The sequence below is a fragment of the Aotus nancymaae genome, unplaced genomic scaffold, assembly GCF_030222135.1.
Source record: "Aotus nancymaae isolate 86718 unplaced genomic scaffold, 86718_ANA_hifiasm-v0.15.2.pri h1tg000067l, whole genome shotgun sequence".
NCBI lineage: Eukaryota > Metazoa > Chordata > Mammalia > Primates > Aotidae > Aotus > Aotus nancymaae.
This window is the reverse complement of record NW_026988482.1, coordinates 4,621,805-4,640,054: the sequence shown is the minus strand read 5'-3', so window position 1 is coordinate 4,640,054 and position 18,250 is coordinate 4,621,805. Positions and strand designations below refer to the sequence as shown.

Sequence of the window (18,250 nt, the reverse complement as noted above, 5' to 3'; positions counted from 1 at the left end):
ACACCTGTAGTCCCAGCTATTCAGGAGGCTGAGGCAGGAGAATCACTTGAATCCAAGAGGCAGACGCTGAGGCAGGAGAATCACTTGAACTCAGGAGACGGAGGTTGCAGTGAGCCAAGATCACACCACTGCACTGCAGCCTGGGCCACAGGACAAAACTCTGTCTCAAAAAAATATTAATTATCTACATGTAAAAATCAAAACATTGTTACTTATATACTTTTATTTTTCCAGAACTTTTCTGAAAGAGTTGGAAAAGTGTGCTGAGAACCCTGAACTTCTGGCACATTGCTTTCTCAAGAGAGTAAGTCTGTGCTCCCAGTAAGTCGAAATCCAAATAATCATGTTAAAGTCAGCCCTTGCTTTTCTGTGTAAACGGCAAGCGCAAATGGAAACACCATGGTCTAAAAACATACCTGCTTCCCCTGCACTCCAAGCTTTACTAAAGTATAATTGGCAAATAAAAATCGCATATATTCAAACTATACAACATGATGGTTTGATACGCCTACACCCCGAACTTCTGGCACATTGCTTTCTCAAGAGAGTAAGTCTGTGCTCCCAGTAAATCAAAATAATCATGTTAAAGTCAGCCCTTACTTTCCTGTGTAAATGGCAAGCACAAATGAATACATTTATTACTGTGCGTGCGTGTGTGTGTGTGTGTGTGTGTGTGTCATCTAAAAAGTTGAGCTCATTGAAGTGGAAGGGTGATTGCCCGGGGCCGGAGGCTAGCAGAAATAGGGAGACGCTGGTCACAGGGTATAAACTTGCAGTTACGATGAATACGTTCTGGAGATGTAATGCACAGCATGGTGACTATGATGAATAATACTGTCCTGTATACTTGAAATTTCCCAACACGGTAGATCTTGTATCTGCCCTTTGAATGGAAAACATGAGTCGGCCTCCCAACTTTACCTGACTTTATGTTGCTGGTTAGTGGACATCCTTTCTCCAAGGAACTTTGGACTGTTAGCCTTTAGAAGAGCAACTTAGGTCAATACTATACTGTTGTCAAGCTCTGAGTTACTGTTCTAGCTCCTTAACCAGTCTGAACATTTCTCAGGGGCCATCTGTCTGTCTGTCTGTCTCTCTCTCTGTGTGTGTGTGTGTGTGTGTGTGTGTGTGATATTTTTCCTGGAGGGAATAGCAAATGACAGAGTTGCTGTAGTTTTTATGCTGAAATGACCACTTAGAACCTACTGGGAGAGAGGAAGAGCCACAGAAATGGAAGTCATCCACTATAGCCGTGTATTTGGAAGCAGAATAGGCTTTGAATCTGTGTTGCATGAAAGAAATCCAGAGTTGGCCTGAGCAGGAGGATAGGAAGACAGACTTCTGTAACGAGGTGGCTGCCTGGGCTTCTCCGCCAGAGCGGCATGGGGTCTGTGGCCAGCACAGCTGCTGTGGGCCAGGCTCCCTGATAGAGCGAGTGAAGCTGGCAAGCTGACGCCAGAGGCTTGGAGCGTCCTTTCTCTCCGGGATATTGCAGATGTGTGCCCACATCTCAGTGTCTTTGATACCATGAGAATACAGGTTGAACAGCGTGTCGAGTCCTCCTTGCTCTCCAGCTCTGAAATAGTCACATCACTTTTCCTGTCTCAGCGTCTTGTGCTACAGGTCGAAGGTGGGGGTTGAGGCAGACCTTGGCACTTCGGGTGTTGCTCAAACGACTGCAATATGAGTTGGTCGCCCAGTGTGCCACGTCTCCCCTCTGGGGTGTTTCCATCTTTTGGTTGTTTCTTGGCTTCTTTGCAGGGCTGACGTCACGATGACCACAAGGAGCTTGAGGGTGGGGAGAGAGAAGAGGGGGGCCATCAACCACCAGCCTTTTTGCACCCTGTTTTATCTCTCATTGCAGATCTGTTGTGGGAGATGTCGACGTCCTGGGCAAACAGCAGGGAAAGAATGGTTTTCATTTTAGATAAAAACCAGTTCCTGTTTGTGGGTCTACTTGCTTACTTACCAGCAGCCTTGTAGATGCTCCCACAGCACTCTGTGCCTGTCTGTGCCTCGCAGTTACGCTCGTTCATTGCCTTCTGTCTGTCTCTCCATCACACGCACACCCCAACATAAGATTACTTATCGTGCACCCCCAATTCCTTACGCATTAGAGTACTCTGGCTTGTTGAATGAATGAATAAACTGTATTATCCTGTCCACTTACTGAAAAATGCTACCTGATTCATTTGTTCTAATTTTTTCCCACCTAGAAAGAAGATCTTCAGATATATTTTAAATACCACAAGAATCTGCCCCGAGCTAGGGCAATCTGGCAGGAGTGTCAAGACTGCGCCTACTTTGGGGTAATGTTGAGAAGACAAAGTCTCCCACAGATTGTTCCTGGAAAATGTTTCTGTGCATCAGATAGTTAAAGAGATCAAAAGTGGGACCAGGCAGAGGAATTTGGCACTGGGATTTCTGTTTGTTTATGATGCCCCATGCTTTGAAATGATGCATGAAAAACTTTGACACTGCCTTTGGTCTCTGTGGGATCGGCCTGCGAGGAGCACCTGTAGTCTGGTGAGAAAACCAGTGTCCTCTTCTAGGATGGGTTTTAAAAATGAAACTGAGTCCAAAAGGTCACACTTTGGGCTCCCCGGAGTGATATCTAGCTCCAAATGGCCCGAATAGACTCTGCCGGCCCCCAGCTTGAAGACAGGCCGCCTCCTTTTCAGAAGGACTTGAAATGCCCCACTGTCTTCTAGCGAACTTGGTTACTAAAAAGGGTAAATGGTTCTGCTTCCCTAGATGCCTGTAAAAATATTAGCCAAGCCGTCTCTTTCCTCTTTCTCTTATTTCACGCGCTGTCCCGAGGAGACAGAACGGCCCCACCGCCTCATGGAGCTGCTCAGCGCAGCTGCCTCCCTTGGCCACGAAAAGCCGTTCGTCTTTCGTACCTAAATGCTGCCACCTTTGTTCTCTGTGTGTGGTTTGTTTTGTTTTATGTTGTTTATTTTGGCTTTTAAAGGTATGCCAGCGCCAACTGGATCACAAGCTCCCTCTTTTTAAGTATCTTAGAGGACCAAGCCAGAGGCTTCTAAAATACCAGATGCTGTTGAAGGTAAATCAACGAGGCGATGCTTTTCTGTGCTGGGAAAGCAGATGCCTGCACCAGGCTGCTCTTTTGTTAGATGTGTAGAGCTGTGCCTTGGTCTTCTGAGGCTGAAGATATGTCCATCCTGCAGGCTTTTTCTTTCCTCCAGCTCTAAATCAACTCCTCTTTGTGGAGTAAGACCAGAGAATCCCAGAGTCGACAGGACCTGAGGGCCTCACAAGTCCAATGTCTAGCCCAGGGCGTGAGTCACTAAGGAGTTTGGGTCGGGGAGGAGAGCTCTTTGGGAGCAAGAGTGTGATTTTCCCCAACATTACTGTTTTATGGGCATTTTCATTTACGGAACGGAGAAGACAAAACTGGATCTTCTCTCCTTTTGCTTCACTGACCTCCATTCTAGGTTTAGGGACTTACCCTGAGAGCGGCCTCACAGAGTGGACTTCGATATATCTGAACCCTGAATGCCTAAGTGGTTCTCTCTCTCTCTCTCTCTCTCTCTCATCCTTACCCCTCCTTAGTGGTAAGCCATTGACACTAGCACGTCTGCAGGCACACATTCTCAGACACCCCAAACAGGATACAAGGGCCTATCATGGCTGGTTTCCTGTGTGTGAGCTTGAGGGAAAGGGTTAGGTCATCACTCTTGAGTTGTCTGTTGAATTAACCTCTGTGAGACATTCAGGTAGCTCTTGCCCAGTGGCCACTGTCTCTTAGTTAAAAACAAACAAACAAAAACAAGCCCTACTGTTCACCGGTTAATTTCCCACGTGTATGTCTTATTTGATCCCCACAATCAGACACAGCAGCAAAGCTCTGGCCTGCGAAGAAACAGACTCAGGAAGGATAAGCTCTTTGCCCAACAATCTGGCTCAGAAAAAGTTAATCCTTTCAGGCCTGACGTGATGGCACACATCTGCAGCCCCAGCTACTCAGGAGGCAGAGACAGGTGCCTCCCTTGAGTCCAGGAGTTCAAGGCCAGCCTGGGCAACATAGCAAGACCTCATCTGTAAAAATAATTTAAAAAAATTTTTTTTCAAACTTTCAAGCTTTCCATGAGCAGTTTCAGCCTCGGCATACTCTGCTATTTGCCAGTGATGAGACCTTGACCTCTTGGGCTTAGTTTTCCTCTATGTAAAATGAGGGAACTAGAACTGCCTCTGTAAGATGGTTGTGGAGCAGATGATGGGCACATGCGGAGGGCTTGGCACAGTGCCCCAGGAAGCGCTGCGTGCCGCGTTAGCTGTCATCTCAGACGTTGAGACTGTCACGCCACCATAGAGCTGAGGATAATGATCTGCTTCCTCCAGCGAGCAGCACCTCTGAGCATGTTTGACACAGCACTCACTCAAGGCCTCATGCTCCTCTGCCCGGCCCATCATCACTGTCATTCCCATTCTAGAAGTCCGACCTCTGGGCCCAGTGAGGAGTGAGCAGGACGTAGGTGACGGTCTTCCCTCCCTCAGCCCAGACTCCGGCTTTCCCACACAGGTGACCTTCACACACCAGACAGGTTCGGTAGCAGACACGGAGGACTGTGGGGCGTAGTAACTGGAAACACAGACTCAAGAGTTTAGCAGCCCTGGTCTGGCTCCAGGCTCTGACTCTTCCAGGCTGCGTGAACTCAGACGAGTTACGTAACCTCTCTCAGCCTCAGATTTCTCACCTGTTGAATTAAGAAAATAATAGCACTTTCCTGATATGATTGTTGGGAGCATTAAATGAGGTAATACAGGTTAAAAGCACTTAGAAGGTTTTGTTAGCTGCCTTTCACTGAAGAAACAAGAGATAGAATTTCGACAAAACATTCCTTGGGGGATCTGTGGGGAGCTGTGGGGGCTGCCCAAGGCAGACCAGAGCAGCGTCCCCACAGCTAAGCTTGATGGTGCCTGTGAAACCAGCTCAAGCCATCACATGCCCGCGAAGAGAGGAAGGGCCTTGTATTCCTCTGTAGGACTGTCTCTATCCGCGGGGCGGAGCTTCTTTTGCGTCTCCCACACAGGAGCTGTCTTGAAAGAGCAAGAATGTTGGACTGATTGCCTCGTGCTTCAGAAAGGATCATGGGATCTTGGCGTGGGAAAACCTTTCTTAATATAAGAGAGGGGGGTGATGGGTGATTGCTTATACCATTAAAGACAAAGACTCATGAAGCAGTGGGGAAAATGTGAAGAAAACGTGTACCAGATGGTCAGTATGCTTAATGAATCATGAGCTCCTGGCAATTATAATAAAAAGATGCGCAAAGGACATGCCAGTGTGCAAAAGAATAAATACTAGGAGCAAACTTAAAAAAAAAAAACTTCTACACCTCTGATTATCTGAGGAATTCAGGTAACAGTGAGGCGGATTTCTCTTTTCATTCAGTTGGTAAAGACATTTGATTAAATGGCATTACGCCTTGTAGGCTAGGGGCTGGTGAAACAGTCTTTCCTATATAGCTGGCAGGGACACACACAATCCTTCTCTAAAGAACCTGGAATATGCCCCAAATTCTTAACATTTACAATTCCACTCTAGGAATTTGGCTTTAGGAAAAATGCACAAAAGTTATTATTATAGTAAAAAAAATGTTGAACCTAAGTGTTTAATGATAAGGGAGACTATAATTCAGTTGTGGTTATCTATAAAATACAACACTGTACCACAATCAAAGCTCACGTTTTAGAAAAATATAGTATCATGGGAAAATACTCATGATATATTGTTGAATGAGAAAAGGCAGTCTACAAAATACTGTGTACAATATGATTCTAAGTTTGTAGAAAGAGCTCTGTGCCAAGTACATCATTTATTCTTTTCCTCTTACAAATTTACCCGCGTTCGCAGTCAGCTTAGCACTGGTTGCAGGTAGTTTGCACAGTGGATTTTGTTGGCAATCTACATTTTGATTTTCAACAAGGCTTTTGGGTTAATGCAGGGTCTGCTGGATTTCAAGTCTCCTGAAGATACAGAGATAGACCCAAGTGAACTAGGAGGCTCGGCTAAGGTACTGGATATTAAATATTATGTTTTATATAACTAGCTGTTAATGGTGTTTGTCTATAGGGTCAGAGGGTTTATAGCAATTTTACTTTATGATCTTTATTATCTAGATTTTCAAAAATAGTATGTATCCTATAACTTACAGTCAAGAGAAAAAACAGAAAAGTTAAAGGCAATTTTAAAGTAGGGATTTGCAGCCCAAAGGGAAGTGGTGATATATTTTCTTCCTTCCACATTTTTTTTTTTTTTTTTTTTTTTTTACTTTTTGAGACAGAGTCTCACTCTGTCACCCAGGCTAGAGTGCAATGATGTGATCTCAGCTCACTGCAACCTCCGCCTCCTGGGTTCAAGCAATTCTCTTGCCTTAGCCTCCAGAGTAGCTGGGATTACAGGTGCCCACCACCATGCCCAGCTAATTTTTGTATTTTTAGTAGAGACAGGGTTTCACCATGTTGGCCAGGATGGTCTCAAACTCCTGACCTCAGGTGATCTGCCTGCCTCAGCCTCTCAAAGTGCTGGGATTACAGGTGTGAGCCATCTTGCCCAGCCAAAAGAATTTTAATGGAAACAAAATTAAGTGATAAAATGCATACATAAAAGCCTGGAAGTAAATAAATATGATAAAATGTCTGCTGTGGCTTTTCTGAATGGTAGGATTACCTATGATTTACGTTTCCTTCTTCGTACCTCTTAGTATATCTAATTTTTATATGTTATGCCTTGTTCTCCTGTGTGTGTGTGTGTGCGCGCGCGTGTGTGCGTGTGAACTCTACGAGTCCGCCAAAGATCCCTTAGAAGAAGTAGTGACTGTGACCACACCAGGTTAGGAAGAAATCTGTGGTTTAGCAGTGGGGTCTCTTTTCCATTTCCTATAGAATATTCTGGTTTTAACAAGAAACACTTGAGACATGTCTCATGGGACAGTTATTTGCATGCCCTTTCCGCTCAGAATGGATGACAAGGACCCCTTGAAAACAGAAGCAGCTCAGGACACAGGTAATATTTTTATAGCCTGGAGCAAGAGAAGCTAGCCCTAGTCAGAGGAGTTTAATAATATTTTTAAGGATTTTTCTGAACCCTACATCACCCAGTGTAAAACAAGCCACCTCCTGTTTGGTGAAGGAGGGTTAGTGGAAGGAGGAGGGATAGGAGCAGGTGAGTATCTGAAAGGAAACTGAGCATTCAGTGTTAGGTAAGGAGGAAGATGCCTGACATAAGAACTTTTAATCCCGTATTGATGATGTTAGAATAAATCCAGGTGAGAGTCTGTTGACTTTTACCAGGAAGCAAAGCTTCTTTATTATGAATGAGAAGCTATGAATCCCTGGCACGTTGTCCAGAGGTGGCAGTGTGATATCTTCCATTCATCAGCCCTGTCACTCATGTCTCTCTCTCTCATCCAAAGATGCAAATGCCCAGTGCTTCCACATAGATTTAGAAAACTGTAAACCCTTTGACTACGTTGTGCTGTAGAGGACAAAAAGAGTCAGGGCTGGATGGGGAGCAGCAAAGGGCTAGCTGTTCTTCGTTGTAGAAATTGAATTGAGATGTTAAAAAAATACATAGAATAAACCAAAACCATTTTGTGCGCATTTACCAGATAACATAAATACAGCATGTAGGTAGCAGGGTGATAAAATACCACCAGCCCATGCTAAGGCCTTTTGACCTGGAACAGTCATCCCAGTCGCATCCTAAATGTCACTGTGGTTAGAATTGGAACCCTGGTCTCTAATTAGTTACTGCTTTTCCCCCGAATGCCGTGTTTTTATGTTCGGGAGGTACAGAGCACTGGCGCATCTCTTGGGCGTCTTTAATGGTGGTGCCACGTGGGGAGGGCCGGGGACAAGTGGAGGAAGGAAGGGCAGAGTTGGTGGAGATTTCAGCATGCAAATGTTACGTTATGGGCTTACGAGGAAATGGTAGTAAATCTCCACATAGCAGCCTCTCTGGAGTTCTTTGTCTCTGTAGGAGTTTACAGATGTCCTCCTCTGGGATGGTTTTAAGTATAATTTTACCGGTAGGAATAAGGCTTTCACATTAAATATAGGACTATCATGCTCACATTGTATTTTTTTCTTTTTCTTTTTTTTTTTTTTGGCTGTGAGACAACTCTCACTTTGTTGCCCAGGCTGGAGTGCAGTGGTGCAATCTCGGCTCACTGCAACCTCTGCCTCCTGGGTTCAAGCAATTCTCCTGCCTCGGCCTCTTGAGCAGCTGGGATTACAGGAGCGTGCAGCCACACCTGGCTAATTTTTCTGAGTTTTGTTGTTTTGTTTTTTGAGTTGGGATTTCACTCTTGTTGCCCAGGCTGGATTGCAATGGCGTGATCTTGGCTCACTGTAGCCTCTGCCTCCTGGGTTCAAGCAATTCTCCTGCCTCAGCCTCCCAAGTAGCTGGGATTACAGGTGTGTGCCGCTATGCCCAGCTAATTTTTGTATTTTTAATAGAGACGGGGTTTCACTATGTTGGCCAGGCTGGTCTCGAACTCCTGACCTCAGATGATCCACCCACCTTGGCCTCCTAAAGTGCTGGGAATATGGGTGTGAGCTACTGCACCTGGCCAGATTGTATTTTTTTCAATAAGCCCCAGGGAATAGGGGTATAAAAGAGTGAGAAGCCAATTTAAAAGGAGCTAGGATTTTCCATGCTTTAAAAAGGCTGAGTTCTGGCTGGGTGTGGTGGCTCACACCTGTAATCCCAGCACTTTGGGAGGCCTAGGTGGACAGATCACCTGAGGTTTGGAGTTCGAGACTAGCCTGGCCAACATGGCGAAACCCTGTCTCTACTAAAAATACAAAAAGTAGCTGGGCATGGTGGCGCACGCCTGTAATCCCAGCTACTCGGGAGGCTGAGACAGGAGAATTGCTTGAATCCATGAGGCAGAGGTTGCAGGTTGCTGAGATCACACCACTGTACTCCAGCCTGGGCGACAAAGTGAAATTCTGTCTCAAAAAAAAAAAGAAAAAAAAAAGCTGAGTTCTATATGTTTCTTATATAGCAGGAATATAATGTCCATGATTTATGAACTTCATTCTTCACTAATACAATGCACAGAAGTAGACGATTTTGCTTGTCTCTCTATTATAACCTAAACCAGCAAGTATCTTTAGCCACCACGCTTTGGGAGCAGGGAGACAGATGAATATCCACCTTCTCGGTCGGAGTTGGCCGGATCCCTGGCTCCTCGTCTCTCTCCTGTTTTCCTTCTTCACTTTGTAGATGGCATACTTTTGATTTGTAGATGGCACACTTTTGATTTCCAACAAGGCATTTGTTCTCCACAGGATGGGCCAAACAGAACCAAGGATTCAGCATTCTCAACTGAACTACAGCAAGCTTTGGCAGTGATGGAGGATTTGATCAAGTCCTGTGAGTTGTCTGTGGACCTAGCAGCAGTGACTGAATATCCGGTATGTTCTGTAGGATGCGTTAGAGCATCTCACTCAAAAGGCAGGTGTGATACTCCACAGGGAGGAAACACCCTGGCAAAGTCAGCGAGATTGTCTACGGTAAAGCAACCGGACTCTGGGGAAGGCCCCCTAAATCGCTCAGGAAACCCGGGCTATGAGATTCCAAGCAGCACCTCAGCATCTTTAGGAATCTTGGATTTATTCCTCAGAGTTCTGAATGTGGGACTGACCCACTGTCTGGACAAACCAGAAGGTCAAGGGCCAGAACATATAGGGGCAGGGGAAAGTCCTGAAGGAGTAATTCATTTTCTAACTCGTGACGCTATTAAAATAGTAAAAGATTTTTCTTCTTGCTTCAGAGTTTCTCTGAGAAAAGTATTTTGGAAACAGGTCCTATATTCTTGCCCCAGTTTTATATCACAGATCCCAGAAGAGGCCCCAAAACTATATAGTATACATGCTTTAATCCAAATAGTCTAAAGAAAAACAAGAGCTGCATTTAGAGGCTGATGCTGGGGAGTTGAGCTCCAGCATCTGTGTCAATCCAGAGCAGGCTGGTTCCCGGCAATCCAGGCAAAACATCCCGTATAACTGTATGGTCTCTGTGGGACTGGGACGAGGTAATACTCAACTTTTTTTGTTTTTTACTTTGAAGTACTCTAGATTTTGATTCAGATGTATTTGTTTTCTTTCACTGTCATAATAAATTAGCATAAACTTGGTGGCTTACAGCAACACAAATTTATTATTAGTAGTAGTATCTTGCAGTTCCAGGGTTAGAAGTTCAACACAAGCTCATGGGCTAAAATCAAGGTGTTTCCTTTCCTTTCTGGAGACTACAAATGCATCTGTCTCCTTGAGTTTTCCAGCTTAAAAAGGCCACCCACACTGTGGCTCACTCTGTCTTCCTCCAGCTTCAAAGCCAGTAACGGCAGGTTGGATTCTTCTTACACCACATCACCGTGACCCTCCTGCTTTTCTGTCACTTGTGATTACATTGCACTCTTTCCTTCCTGTTTTTTTTCTTACCTGGTTTTGAACAGACCTTGTACTGAGGTCTTCGTAGAGGAAACGGCTTTTCTTTCCTTGTCACTACTACGTATCTACACTCTGAGTGTAGATCATGGAGGAGGAGGAGGCTGTGAGAAAGGAATGGTTAAAACATGAGGAAATAACAATCTGCCCTAATTTCATTCCCAGCCAGTTTGCATGCAAATAGATGAATCAGCTTATAGAATTTGGAGATTTTACACCCAAAGCAAAGGACGTTTTTTGACCATGTGTCCTCAGAATTGTGCCTTTGCCAGATGCTTTTTGGTACCTTTTCTTCTAAGACTTAACTTACTTTGACATCTAATACATTAGCTAATTTCTCCTGACAGTTTTGTCAATAATCCTGTTAATAATAATCCTGTTGAATTATGGAGGAGTAGGCATTGGAATTTTCAACTTTCTGATTCAAAAGAAGATCCATGGAAAGAAGAGTTAACTCACTCAAGATTACATGGCTGTCACCTTGGACTATTTCTTGTTCATCCCCTGTCCAGGGTCCTACCCCACTCTTTATCTGATTCTGACTAGCGTTGACTAACAGCTACCTCTAACTCAGATCGACTGATCCTGAGACTCTTTGTCCCCATTTTGCAGCATTTTATTCCAGGTGTTTATAATCACATGCTATATGCAGGGCTGAATCCAGAGTTTAACCACTTTGTTTCTCTGCTTGAAATTCAGTATTAACCTGATTTTATAAAGGAAAGAAATTGAATATGATAATCAGATTATCATAATTAAACAACTAGAAAAAATTCCCTTCTGATTTTTTTTTTTTTTTTTGAGATGTAGCCTCACTCTATCGCCCAGGCTGGAGTAGTGTTGCAATCTCAGCTCACCGCAGCCTCCGCCTCCCGGGTTCAAGCAATTCTCCTGCCTCAGCCTCCTGAGTATCTGGGACTACAGGCGCACGCCACCATGTCCAGCTAATTTTTTGTATTTTTGGTAAAGACGGGGTTTCACCATGTTGACCAGGATGGTCTGGATCTCCTGTCCTCGTGATCCACCCACGTTGGCCACCCAAAGTGCTAGGATTATAGGCGTGAGCCACCGCGCCCGGCCCTCCCTTCTGATGTTTATATTTTCTCCCTTGTATGCATACTCAATTAGTCCTGGGTCTAATTTAATCTCAAAAGTTGAAAATTTTTTTCCAAACAAGTTTGTTTTGTGGAACAGTGAGATATTTTACTTCTATCCATTTGCGAAACAAACAAACAAGAAAGGTTTTTTTCAAATCCAATGCAAAATTGAGATGCATGTAAATTTGGACTTGTCAGGAGTAAGTTCCAAGCTGAACTGTAAAGATTAAATGAAACGGTCTTCCTTTTTGGAACACATTTATATAAATCACTAAAGGATGTATTTTTATTACAAGTTCATTGTGGACTAGAGCCGGCTTTTATTTCTATTTCATTTCCCTCTCTCTTACCACAGTGTTAGCTGCAGAAATAGGGCTGAGTAAATAATCCTAGAGATGGTCAGGCCTGGTGGCTCATGCCTGTAATCCCAGCACTTTGGGAGGCCTAGGCGGGCGGATCACCTGAGGTCAGGAGTTCGAGACCAGCCTGGCCAATGTGGTGAAACCCCGTCTCTACTAAAAATACAAAATTAACCTGATGTGGTGGCGAGCACCTGTAATGCCAGCTACCTAGGAGGCTGAGGCAGGAGAATTGCTGGAGGCAGAGGTTGCAGTGAGCTGAGATCGCGCCACCGCATTCCAGCCTGGGCGACAGAGCAAGCCTCCATCTCAAAAAAAAAAAAAAATCCTGGTGACTCAGGCAAAGTGTCTTGTGCATCTTCCCCTCTCACAATACTTGTATCACAGGTGGTTGTTCAGGAGTAAATGAGGATTAAACAGCGAGTAAGGCACCAAGCCCTGTGCCTGGTGCCCAACAGATGCCGAGTGAACAGCCCCAGCGTTCTGTGGGGACCTGCTCAGGCTGGAAAGGAAGAAACCTCTTTGCCCCTGGCTGTGTAATCACAGACTCCCACGGCTTCTGCTTTTCATTATTTCTGGACACAGGCTCTGTGTGGACACATTTATACAGATGTTTCCTGCTTCTTTATGCAAGAAGTTTCTGACCGTCACATCAGCTGTTACTACCAAGAATGGACAGGCTCTTGCTGAGGCCAGCTTCCCTAGGTTCACGCCCCCAGCCAGACTCTTCATTTGGCCGATGTAGTCACATTTGAAATCCTTGTATCGGGGCTCTTACCTACAGAATGCCCAAGCATGAAAATGGCAGCATTTGCCGGCTGATTTTGCTATCACTTCTTGTACAGAGGAGGCCATCGAACTTATCGCTCGCCGTTTGAGGTAGCCCCTGTATTCCATCTGTGAGTTCACGACCATCAGGTTCTTCCACACACCATGTGACATGGCCACACTTCTTTGTTACTGGTGGGAAACACTTGGGAGTATATTCGTTCCCTGGGATGGAACAAAGAACCACAAACTACGTGACCTGAAACTACAGAAATTTATTCTCTCACAGTTTTGAAGCCTAAACGTCCAAAGTCAAGGTGTGGGCAGGCCGTGCTCCCTCTGAAGGCTCTCGGGAAGCATCCCTCTGAGCCTCCGGTGACTGCTGGCAATTCTTGAGTTCCTTGGCCGGCTGACAGCTGCGCCACTCCAGTGTCTGCCTCTGCTTCTCACGGCTGTCTTCCTTCCGTGTGTGTCTCCATTTCTTTGTTTTCTCTTCTTATAAGGACACCAGTCATTGGATGTGGACCCATCCTGACCCAGTGCGACCTCATCCTCACTAATTCCATCTGCAAAGACCTTCTTTCTGAACAAGGTCATATTTTGAGGTTCTCATAGACATGCGTTTTGGGGGGAACACTGTTCCCCCAGTACAGGGCCATCGCTAAACGAGCTCCTTGGATAAATCAATATTCCCTCACAGTGATGAGTGTTGTCTTTCCTGTCCCCTACTCCCAGACGCCACTAAATGCCAATAAATAAATACATACTAGGGAGCAGTATCTGAAAGAGGTTGCACAGCATGAACTCTGACCTTGAGATTAACTATAGTCTAGTTGGAAAGAAAAGGGACACATGGTGGAAAAGGTCATTCTCACTCCAGCTCAGGGAATGTCCCTGCAGCTTCCCGTTGGAGGTGGAGCAGCTCCACACAGCACACACCCTGATGACAGTGACTGCACCTGCCTGCCGTTTGCCAGCACCACAGAGGGCACGTGCTTGCCTGCTGGAGGTTGGCCCTTGGGCGTAGAGATGAGCAGTCCCATCACATACGTGGTCCTGAGAACATTTGTGCAATGTGACCCAGAGGATATGCACCTGTACATTTAAGCCAGACTCAGAAGACCCAGCCACTCCCTCCAGTGACTTCCAGGGATAATGGGCTTACTGGAAAGCCGATCTGCAGAGCCTCAAGAAGTCATGACATGGATGAATCTGGAAACCATCATTCTAGGCAAACTGACACAAGAACAGAAAACCAAACACCACATGTTCTCATTCATAAATGGATGTTGAACAGTGAGAACACATGGACACAGGGAGGGGAACATCACACACTGGGGTCTCTTGGGGGTAGGGGGTAGAGGAGGGAAAGCACGGGGTAGGGAGGTTGGGGAGAGATAACAGAAGAAATACCTAATGTAAGTAACGGGGGGTGGAGGCAGCAAACCACCATGGCATGTGTGTACCTATGTAACAATCCTGCAAGATCTGCACATGTACCCCAGAACTTAAAATGTATAAAAAAAAGTCACAACGATGGCAAAGCCAGGCTCGTAGAGATGGGAACTGAGCAAACCCGGGATCCATAGCAGCTCTGGGGCCTTGGCCTGGGGAGGGAGCCAGGTTCTCCCCTGTGTGCCCTGCCTGTATGTGCCGAGTGTGCCCACACACCTGCTCGCCCTCCTCTTGCCCCCTGCTGACTGTTTCTTTCCGCTCTGCCCATGTCCGTGTCTTTTCCTCTTCCTGGTAATTTCTAATGACTCACCTCCTTCACAACCCTGTTTCCTTCTCGTTTATTCCACTGCCTGCTTTCCTGTAAAGCGTCTGACAGCTGCCCCTCCTGCTGGTCACCGCCTCCTCCAGTTCTCTGCAGTTCCGGGAGAGAGCACATTGTTATGCTGGGGCCCTGCGTCAGCTGCTGGCGCCACCGCTCGGGTTCGCATCCCCTGGTTACTTGGCTATGAAGGTGCAGCAGCATGGCTGTGGGTGGGAGGGAAAGCTCAGAGGCGATAAAGCACAAACCTTGCGGCCTGAGCTCGCCTCTTCAGCAGTTCTGGTTGGGGCTGTTTCCTCTGCGATAGCCCGCAGCCTTGGCGGATGCCTTAACTAAGGTCTCCCCATCTTCTACAGTCATTAGAGAGTGTACAGCTGGTCTTACCCCCTCCTCCCCGATCCTAGCCTCTTCTAGAATTCCTTCTACACCTGAGCCTCCTCACTGACCAAATGTGTCCTTACGAGCAGCTTTACCCAAAACATGTTCCTCTGTCTGTCATAGGGCGTGGTTGAGGGTGCTGCTCAGTGACAACGCATCACTGGGAGAAATTTTTCTTGTGTGTTATAAACAGGAATAGCTGTGCTTCTCCTGAACAACTGGTTTGCGCATGTCTTCAGACATAAATCCTATCCTCACCATGTTTCCCTCTGTATTCTACTAGCAGGTCAAAGCCAAGTCTACAGCAAGTTTAAATGGCTTTATTATATGCATTTTACATACAGCCTCTTCATTTTATTTTTTTTCACCTTCTGGAATAGTTCATCTGATTTATTATCTTTATTTTTAGAGATGGGGATGTCACTTTGTTGCCCAGGCTGGCCTCAAATTCCCAGACTCTCGGGTGATCCTCCTGCCTCAGCCTCCCAAGTAGTTGTGACTACAGGCAAGCACCACGCTCTCAACTTCATTTTTTCTCCCCCCTAATTCCCTCAGTTATTTTCTGTCAGCCTATACTGTATCTATTTCCGTAAGAAAAGTCAAATGTTTAAAATGAGGAAGAGAGTGAAGACATTTTAAGATAGAAACTACAAGTTTCAGTATCCCTTAGCCAAAGTGCTTGAGACGAAAAGCGTTTTGAACTTTTTTTTAGGGGAGGATTAGAATATTTGCATAATGAGTTATGTTGGGGATGGAGCCCAAGTCTAAACACAAAATTAATTCATGTTTCATATACACCTTGCACCTGTAGACTGAAGGTAATTTTATATAATGTTTTAAATAATTTTGTGCATGAAGGCTGGGCGCAGTGGCTCATGCCTGTAATCCCAGCACTTTGGGAGGCCGAGGCAGGCAGATCATGAGGTCAGGAGATCGAGACCATCCTGGCTAACATGGTGAAACCCCGTCTCTACTAAAAATACAAAAAAATTAGCCAGGTGTGATGGCACACACCTGTAATCCCAGCTACTCAGGAGGCTGAGGCAGGAGAAACCCTTGAACCCAGGAGACAGGTTGCAGTGAGCCAAGATTGCGCCACTGCACTCCAGCCTGGGAAACAGAGCAAGACTCTGTCTCAAAAAAAAATAAATAAATAAAAAATAATTTTGTGCATGAAGCAAAATTTTGACTGTGTTTCCACTCCCACCCATCACATGTGGTCAGGTATGGAATTTTCCACCTCCACTGTCATGTTGGTGCTCAGAAATTTCCAGATTTTGGAGAATTTCAGATTTTTGAATTATGGATGGTCAACCTCTATTGATAACATTTGTTTATGCGGCAAATATCAAAGTACCTACTTCTACCAGTTGCTTTGATTAAAACATATTTCTTGCACTATTTGTGTCGATATTGAATACAGATTGAATGGGTTTAAAGGAAAACAATCACGAAGGTCTGGAGTGATTACATTTGAGTGGGTCCTCGATGGATGTAGATAGAGTGACAAAATTCTGCAGGGTCCTCATGGACAGATCCACCCTTCTGCTTTGGAATGTGGTAAAGCCCAGACTGTGAACACAGAACAGGAGCCTTGCCCTTTAGGGAAGAAGGCCTCATGGCTAAGAGTTTGAGGGTTTTATTCACCACAGTCTATATACGTACATTTTCCAAAGAAGAAAATGGAAAATTAACATAGAAAATAACACCACAGACACCATAGAAATGACGAGAGTTTCTTGGTCTTGAAGTTTTTCTTTTAACGTTTCAGAAGTAAAGTCAATTCTTTTTAAAAAGATACCTAGAGTTTACCCAATATATAAACAATAAATTATAAAAATGCCCAGTCAGTTATGAATGAAGTACATAGTTCCAGTCTTAAGTCAAAAATCACAGAGATTTATCTCAACTAGAGGTAACTTATGGAGATCTGTCTTAGTTCCCTTCAAATAATTTGTTACTTTTGGTGTTTTTATGTAGGAAAATGAAGTCTTCTCTGCTTTAAGCAATCGAAGTTTTGAAAAATACTGGATAAAAATACCATGCTCTCAGCTCATCTTAGTCCACTAGCTTTTGAAGAGAGCTCAGAGAAGGCAGGGTCACCTCATTTGGACTTTCAGCCAGACGTATGACAAAGGCACGCTTGCTGGTGGAGAGAGAGGCATCACAGTGTCTGCCCTAGAGTCAAACAGACGTTTTAAAAATCTGTCAGCCGGGTGCAGTGGCTCACGCCTGTAATCCCAGCACTTTGGGAGGCCTAGGCGGGCGGATCACGTGGTCAGGAGTTCAAGAGCGTCCTGGCCAACATAGTGAAACCCCATCTCTACTAAAATTAAATTTTAAAAAAATTAGCCAAGCATGGTGGTGCGCGCCTATAGTCCCAGCTACTTGGGAGGCTGAGGCGGGGAATCCCTTGAACCTGGGAGGTAGAAGTTACAGTGAGCCAAATTCTCACTATTACACTCTAGCCTGGCAACAGAGCGACACTCCGTCTCAAAAAAAAAAATCTGTCATTTGGTATTATCTTGGCACTGTTGACTCACTCTGAAAAACTCAAGAGTCGAATGCAGTTACTGTTTTCATTATAACGTTATGAAGATTAGATCACGCTAAACTTTCTCTTTCCAGAACAAGCTTATTCTCAGGTTCTCGTACACCTGAAGCAGAAGTTAGGATGCAGGTGGAACACACAGATGCTCATGGGTCCATAATGCAGCCACAATTCTGTCTCTCTCGGACATAACTAAAATGTTAATTTCTTGTCCCTTTGAAGGAGACCGTCTTGTATCAAACATAATGCAGAGGAAACTGAATTCTGTCAGTTAAAATTAACTATGAGTCGAAAGTATCACAGTACCCGTATCTCTAGTTGAAGTATTTCTACCATTCTTTACGTATAGTATTACCTTTCATAGCCGAATTGATTTCCTGATGTAACTAAACGGCACCACGCTCAGTGAAGCTAACAAAATTGTAGTTTTGATTTAGTGACAGATCAGCATGAATAGCACTTTTAGAATTGTGAACCTCAGAGAAGCATGCTTTATAAAATTTGAAAAAACAGGCTGCGTAAGGGTTCTTTCTCTGCCAGGTAGTTTTACAGCTTCTTTTCCTGTATGTGTGTTTCCAAAAGGATGATATTGGAAAACTAGGTGAGCTGTTGATGCACAGCCCTTTCAGCGTCTGGACAATTCACGAGGACCGTTATAAAATGAAGGATTTGATTCGATTTAAGCCCAGTCAGAGGCAAGTCTACCTATTTGAAAAGGGAATAGTGTTCTGTAAGATCCGAATGGAGCCCAGGGACCAGGGACCATCTCCTCATTACAGCTTCAAGAAGTCCCTGAAGGTAAAGAGAGTCCTGTTGCATCTGGCAGTCACCCTGTGCA

At 45.0% G+C, this 18,250-nt stretch overlaps 1 protein-coding gene across 7 annotated transcripts in view; it reads left to right on the top strand.

Annotated features, from left to right (window-relative positions):
• The window catches only part of MCF2L2 (MCF.2 cell line derived transforming sequence-like 2), a 279,331-nt gene that overhangs the window by 196,396 nt on the left and 64,685 nt on the right, over positions 1-18,250 (top strand). For all 7 annotated transcript variants that reach the window (XM_064366851.1, XM_064366850.1, XM_064366853.1 and 4 more), the window contains 6 exons: positions 235-304; positions 2,217-2,309; positions 2,975-3,067; positions 5,973-6,041; positions 9,325-9,450; positions 17,995-18,210. In XM_064366851.1, the coding sequence (XP_064222921.1) occupies positions 235-304; positions 2,217-2,309; positions 2,975-3,067; positions 5,973-6,041; positions 9,325-9,450; positions 17,995-18,210 (667 nt within the window). The remainder of the gene's footprint in view (positions 1-234; positions 305-2,216; positions 2,310-2,974; positions 3,068-5,972; positions 6,042-9,324; positions 9,451-17,994; positions 18,211-18,250) is intronic.